At 26.3% G+C, this 7,369-nt stretch overlaps 1 protein-coding gene across 1 annotated transcript; it reads left to right on the forward strand.

Annotated features, from left to right (window-relative positions):
* Positions 1 to 360: 360 nt before the first annotated feature.
* On the forward strand, positions 361 to 4,069 carry LOC114577713 (uncharacterized). The gene is made up of 2 exons (XM_028667371.2): positions 361 to 2,941; positions 3,845 to 4,069. The coding sequence occupies exons 1-2, from the start codon at positions 458 to 460 to the stop codon at positions 3,989 to 3,991; spliced, it is 2,631 nt and encodes an 876-aa protein (XP_028523172.2). The 5' UTR covers positions 361 to 457; the 3' UTR covers positions 3,992 to 4,069.
* Positions 4,070 to 7,369: the final 3,300 nt, after the last annotated feature.

The raw sequence follows: 7,369 nt of genomic DNA on the forward strand, positions 1-7,369 counted from the left end.
CGATCCGATTTTTACAATCCACGCACGATAATATACAAAAGATGGTGTCCGCAAATTATAACGAAATATCTAAATAGTGAGAATTTCGATGATCTTTACGTTTCAGAAAACATTCAAGTCAAAAATTCTTCTATGTATTTTATACCCAAAGTACCAAAAATTTTTTCCATCGGTTTACGATTAGATAACAAACATAAAGATAATGTAAATTCCGTTCAATTTTGGGTCAATAGTAATATTAAGAAATTTTTGGAACAATATTTTAGCTTTTTTCTAAGGTATTATCAATTTTTCTTTTTTTTTAATCTTTATGTCATTATCGAATATAAATTAAAGAACTATTTGCAGATACCAAAATTATTTGCATATTTTATTGGAACCGAATGAAAATAACGATCAATCGAACGTTTTCTGTTTCACTTCTTTCAAATCGATAATTTCGAAATGTTCGAAAAATATGAAAGAAAAATCTCCCGAAATAACTCGAAACTCAAAATGCATAATGCAACATTGCAAACGATGTTGTAACTGTACAACTTTACATGATTTCCAATTACCAACAAAACAAAATTATTCCAGATTAAAACCGCACGATAATCAGTGTACCAATCAATATAAAATAGAGAATTCTGATACTGGTTCTATCAGTAGTCAAATTAATGACGAAGAAAATTACAAAGTAATAATACCTACTAAATACTTATCGGACAAGGAATATGATTCTAAATATAGTTCACGTACGTCTTGCAACGATCAAATCACGAAAGAAAGTTATTCCAAATTAAAACTCCATGATAACCAGTACACTAATCAATACAAATCTATAGAAAATGACAATATTATTTCTACGACTAATGACGAAGAATCAAATTACAAAGTGATAATACCCACTAAATATGTAACGGATAAAGAATATAATTCTACACATAGCTCGCGTTCCTTTTACGACAATCAAGTGACAATACAAAATTATTCCAAATCAAAATCGCATAATAACCGGTACACTAATCAGTGCAAATTTATAGAAGATACCGATACTACTTCTGGTCAAATTAAAAATAAAGATTTGAATTGTAAAGTGATAATACCTACTAAATATTTATCGGATAAAGAATATAATTCTAGATATAGTCCGCACATCTCTTACAATAATCAAATCATTAAAATAAAAAGAAATGCTGGTTGTCAAACATCGGAAAAATGCAAGTCATATCACGTGTACAAAAAACCAAAAAAAAAAGTTGAAAGTAGTAAAAAAAGAAGTATCGCTTGCTTTTCAACGAGCATACCATCTTCTAAGGACATCAAGACAATTTTCGAAACTAATCGAAAAAATTTTAACAATGGAAAGAGTAGAACGAATTTAGAGTTATTAGAAACTCAATATATCAAAGAAATAACTAAGAATAAGAACAAGAAAATAGACAAAAAATCGAAGAAATACGATAAAGAGAATTTGATACGAAAAAAGAAAAAAAGTCATATAAGCAATGATAAAGAGAACGTATTTAAATTTAAAAATGATAAAGAAATAAATACAAGAGAAAAAGAATTAAAAAATGAGAAGATGCTTAAAAATATTGAATCAAATATTGATTCTGAAATTTTCTTCGATTGTAATAGCATGCCAAGTCTTACGGACGATAACATTACAAAAATATTTCGAGAATATAATGATAGAAATGAACGATTAATGTTAAATGAAAATGGAGATTATGTACTTCAAGAAAGATTAATTAATGATATCAAAAATAACACCAACGTGCCTACAATAACTGCTTATGATGTCACAAATTTTTCAGATAATAAAAATTGTACGAAAAATAAAGAGAAGATTATGCTCGATAATCATGATGTAATTAAATTAAACGAACCTTCGTCAGAGATGAACACGTCATGGAGATCGCAAACTTATTTGATAGAAAATAAAACTTCCGAACTAATGATTCTTGGAAATGTAAAAAAACGATTAGAAGAGGATTACGATGATTATTTTTCACTATACGAAGTGGATGATGACACACATGATTTAGACAACGATCTTTTTCTTGATGCAAAAAACTCAAACGATATTTTAGAAATTGACAAGCCTTGCATCGAGATTAAAGCGGATTACCATGCATCGCAAGATAACCTCAAAACTTCAAAACAATCTATATTGACATCGATAAAAAAGAATCAAGAAATAAAAGAAGTAACGCAACAATCGATACGTACCTTAATTTGTCCATGTTCTATTTGTTTCTTAAATTCGAATTTGAACAATAAGCAAAATAGCTTTTATACAGCATTAAAAGAACGAGAGTGCAGTTCAAGCTCATCAGTCGAATATTGTAGTGCCAGTAATATTCCTTTATCAAAAAAATCTACTCAAAATAATTCTTTCAATACGATATTTCAAACACACTCGATGGATACTACTGTGTTATATGATGATGATTTGAAGAAATCAGAGATTCAAAATAATTGTTTTTTGAACGATATTTCGTACGAAGACGACAATGCGCTTCACGATACTAGGGAATTTTTCGATCGGACGTTATTAAATTCGTACATGATGTGTTGTTGTCAACGGAACTCGACACCAAACTTTTCCAAGTCAAAACTGGTTACAGAATCATTAGATTCTGGAATTTTAACCGATTTTTCACGAGATCAGCTTCGAATTATATCAGATGAACAATTTTGCGAGAAAAGTGAAAAGAACAATAGAGGTGAGCGAAAATGTTACACGAAGAAAGTGGATTTGTTGCCGACCTTTGATTTCAACACGGATAGCAGTTATTCGGACGATTCGCTTAATCGAAGGGTCGATCTTGTAGTGAAGAAATTCACAGAAAATTTGATTCTAACAGAACGAAAGGCAAGAATCAAATTGAGACGAATGGAGAATTCTACAAAACGTAAACAGATGAAGAAACTATGGAAGAATCGACGACAAGTACGTCTAGAGATTATTTTGAAACAAATTAGGAAAAATTTGGGAAAACAAATAAACGTGATTTAGAGATGTATCATAGTATCAAAGTTCTTTGAATAATAATATTAGAGGTAAAATTGATAAGAAGGAAATATAATTTGAATATATATATCTACAGTATTGTTCAAAAATTATTTGGATAATAATAATAAAATCATTTGAATTTAAATTGAAAAAAATAATATCTCGAGAAACAAGTGTGATTTAAAATTTGAAATTGTTTAGAAGTAAACAAGATATGTATACCTATAGCATTGTTATTTAAATATTTGAGTCAAAATAATAGATAATTGTAAATAATGATAATTTTCTATATTATGAAATTTTGTATAAAAATTATGTAAATTATAGTGATATTTAAAAAAAGATATACGGATAAAATCTCTAATTTCAACATTTATTATCATTTTTATATTTAAATATATTATATTTATATATGATTTTATAATGTATATATATATTTAAAAGAAATATATTCAAGATAAAACAATGAAACGAAGTTTTGTAAAATTTTATGAATATTAAATATATAAAATTATTTTTATTATTTTTTAATCGATGTACACAATCGAAAATAAAATAGACAATTACAAAATAGAAAGAGTTAAACCAAAAGAGTTAAAACTCTAAAAATTATTTGTAATTCAAATAACTATAAACAATACTGTACGTATAAAATAAAGTAGTAAATTTTACAAAAATTTTTAAATTTGCATATTCGTGATACAACTCTATGTCTTTTTTTCAAAAAATTGATTTAGAATAATCGCATATATAATATATTTATAATTTTATTAATTATTACAACAAGTATAATAATAATGATGTTAAAAATAAATAATTAACATAAATAATTAATAATAGGTACAGAATATATTAGAATATATTCCCAAACGAAGTTTTGTTTGTAAATTCGAGCCTTCTCTATGGACGAATGATGACGATTGGGCTATAAATAGTTCTACGCCGCCAATATACTCATTCTCCGATTCTGAAATCGATCCTTTATAGTTTATTAAAAAATTAAAACAATTCATTCATTTCAATTTTATGGTTTCTATGAAACGAAGCAAAGATACGAGATAATCATTCTTCGTACGTACGATTTATTTTATTTCTTAATCATTTTTACATTCAAATAATCTCAATTAATTAATCTTTGAGTTAAATATTAAATAATTTAATTTATTTTTTTTTCAGATTTTTAAGTTATCTACAATTCAATGATACCAATTAATTAAGGATTAATTTATTAGAAAATTTAAGAGGCATAATATAATTAATATATGCTTTTTTTAATAAAATATTTAAGTAAAATAATAGAACCAAATAATATTATGAGAAAAGATTTAAAAAAATTTAAAGATTTAACAAAACTATTCTACATTGAAATGAAAAAATCTTGAAATTTTTCATCTTGTCATCTTGGTAATTTTAATATTAAAAAATTTAAATTACGCTTTCAATTAACTTATATCATATTTAAGTTATTTTTTTAAAAATAACTTAATTAGTTCAGTCATTATGTTATTCATAATTTAAGGATATTAATTAAAGATTATTAATTATTTTAAATTAGAAAATTTAAGAGGCATAAAATTCTTGTGGAATAGATTTTTAAATAGTTAACTAAAATAACAGAATCAATTAATATTATAAAAAAAAACTTAAAGAAATTTAAAATTATCCATTTTGAAATCTTTTCTTTTGGTTTATAATTTTAATGTTAAAAAGAAATCTAATAACTTATTATAATTGTTTGGTTCTAAGAAGACAGACTAAATTTAAATGAATTATCTGGGTATTAAATTTGCAGGAAAAATATCGTTGCATCTGTTCAAAAGCAATGAATCCATGGATCTTCCTTCCAGCGCGCGAATAAGCAAACAAAACGACAAAGAAAACGAAATTCAGTGAAAGGACGTTAGGTGGAAAGTCAGTGAAAGGTCAAAATGTTTGGACTCGGCAACAATCAAAATGTAGAGACACGTTGATTCTCTGGTTGGTCCAAACGGAAGTTGGACCGTTCATTAGACGAGACTGACCGCCTCTGTACTGTGGTTTCCTTTGAGGGGAGTCGAAACGAGAGAGCGTATACTCGATAACCAGCCGAGCGGAAATGCATAAACGACCAACAGACAGGTCTTTCCTACGCTCTCTGTTCGAAAGGAACAAGACTACATCCTTCTCCTTCTATCTGTGTATCGGTTGTCCGACAAACCATTTCTCTATTAAACGAGGGTCTGTTGGAAAAACTGACCGTCGCTACTGGACGACACCGATCAAAAGAAATCTCGGTTTGCGTTTGTCAACTGGATGCTCTTGATTTGTTGGAAATTACTTTTCTTTCTTTTTTCTTTTTTTTTTTATTTCCGGAACGCATCCAGTTTCTTTGTTTCTTCTCTCTTTGGCTTTTTTTTTATCATTTTTGCTTGATTTTTATAATATCAAACTTGAAGCAGATAAGAATGAGAAGTGATACTTAAATATTTAATTAATAGTTCTACGAATAGCGATAAGTATAAATTTTGGCCAAAAATAATGTACTTAATGAAAAGTACTTGTAATTGAAATATAGTTAAAAAAATAATTTTCATATAACGTAAAATTATAGACAAAAAATATAGGTTATTAATTTTATAAATTATAAATAAATTAAATTATTTATTAAATTTGTCTATAAAATTATCCATAAAATATTTTTATAAAAATAGTACACAGATATTCGTTAATTAGTAAACATATATAATATGTCTACGTTTTATGACATAATATAATATCGTAAAACATGTTAAGCATTTGTCATAAGAAAAAAAATGAAAAGAAAATAATGTTATACAAGAATGAAATAATTAGCGCAAAAGTAAACAAAAAATTAGAAAAATTCAGAAATAGGAAAATTTATTTATTGTTTGCATAAAATCATTTTGTTTTATAATTATAGTATTATGATTTCCAAAATATTCTATATATTCTATATATTTATTCTATATATTACTATTATTTAATGTTATTCATTTTTTTAGTTTTTGGTTACGTTATTTAATTATTGTGATTTGAATTTATGTAAAAACTTTTTAAAAAAGATTGAATTAATTGAATAAATAAAATATTTATTTAAAAGTTCTTTTGTTGTATTATATAATTTTCAAAATATTTAAATTATGCTACAATGTTAATAATGAAAATTCTAATATCACGAATGATATTAAATTAAAAACACAATTGTTAGATTTCCAAGAATGCTTTTACGTATGTAGAAAATCGATATCCATTGTTACTAAATTTTGTATGCATAAGCTAAAACCTATAATCAGTTGTCCTTGGTGAAGGCGTGAATCCTTAACATTTCCTATCTTTATGGACGTTCTTAAGGGTGCATAAATGAAAAAGGCTTATCTCTATGCGAATTACTTCATCAATTTTATTCGGAATAATTTATATTTCTTGAAAATGTATTTGAATAAATTATATTTCACGAAAAAACCTCACATAAATACAGAAATATATATATTAAAAATAATATATATTAAAAATAAAAATTGGAGACATTTTGAAGAAAAAAAAATTTGAAATTTATTTTCGATAATTACAATTAAGTTAAGAATAAAATTTATAAATAAATAAGATTCTTTTAAAAAGATATTGCATTAAAAAAATTATTTTACATTATTTTAGAAAATTTCATTAAAAATAGAATTTTGTTTTGATAATTTTTTAGCTCGTGTAAATGCAGAGACTCTTAATTAACCTCTCTACAGTTAAGAGAGAGGTTTGAACTAGCATCAAACATATAGATATTTTTGTGACTGAATATAAGTATTTACATATATATATATATATATAGTTTTAATAAAAATCACAGTTGGAAGAAACATAATTACTCAAATACACGTGGTAGCGGATCGAAAGAGATAGAGAAGGAAAGAAAAGAAGAGCAAGAGAGTGAGATGGTTAGGGTAGAATGGCGGTTGGATTCAAGCATCGGAGAAATCCGCATTCACGTAAAGGAGGATCAGCCGTGGAAAAGCATCTTACACCGAGTCTACGATATCTAATTCCCGAGAGTTCTTTGATATATATATGCTCACACCAGTTCGTTCTGTCGTAGCAGAAGAGAGTCTATACAAAGGGAGAAATAAATATCACGGTAATCTCGAATCCACTATGTGGGACACACGGAGATCTTCGACGTCTTCGTCACCGTTATACACGACACAAGTCATTGGGAACGTCTGCTCTTTAAGCAGGGAGCATATATATATCTTACCAATGATTATGAGAATTTTATTCGATTTATATATCGAATACGACTATTTTATATAATTTAATTTATCGTATCTTAAGAAAATAAGAAAACTTAGGTAACGATGATAATGCAATTTCTAT

This window comes from Apis cerana, linkage group LG6 (genome assembly GCF_029169275.1).
Source record: "Apis cerana isolate GH-2021 linkage group LG6, AcerK_1.0, whole genome shotgun sequence".
Classification (NCBI taxonomy): Eukaryota; Metazoa; Arthropoda; class Insecta; order Hymenoptera; family Apidae; genus Apis; species Apis cerana.

Excerpts from the sequence above, each read along its gene's own strand:
- LOC114577713 (XM_028667371.2), top strand. The coding sequence starts at position 458 with ATGAAAGAAAAATCTCCCGAAATAACTCGAAACTCAAAATGCATAATG. Across the intron at positions 2,942-3,844 it reads TATGGAAGAATCGACGACAA|GTACAGAATATATTAGAATA; the intron begins GTACGTCTAGAG and ends AATTAATAATAG.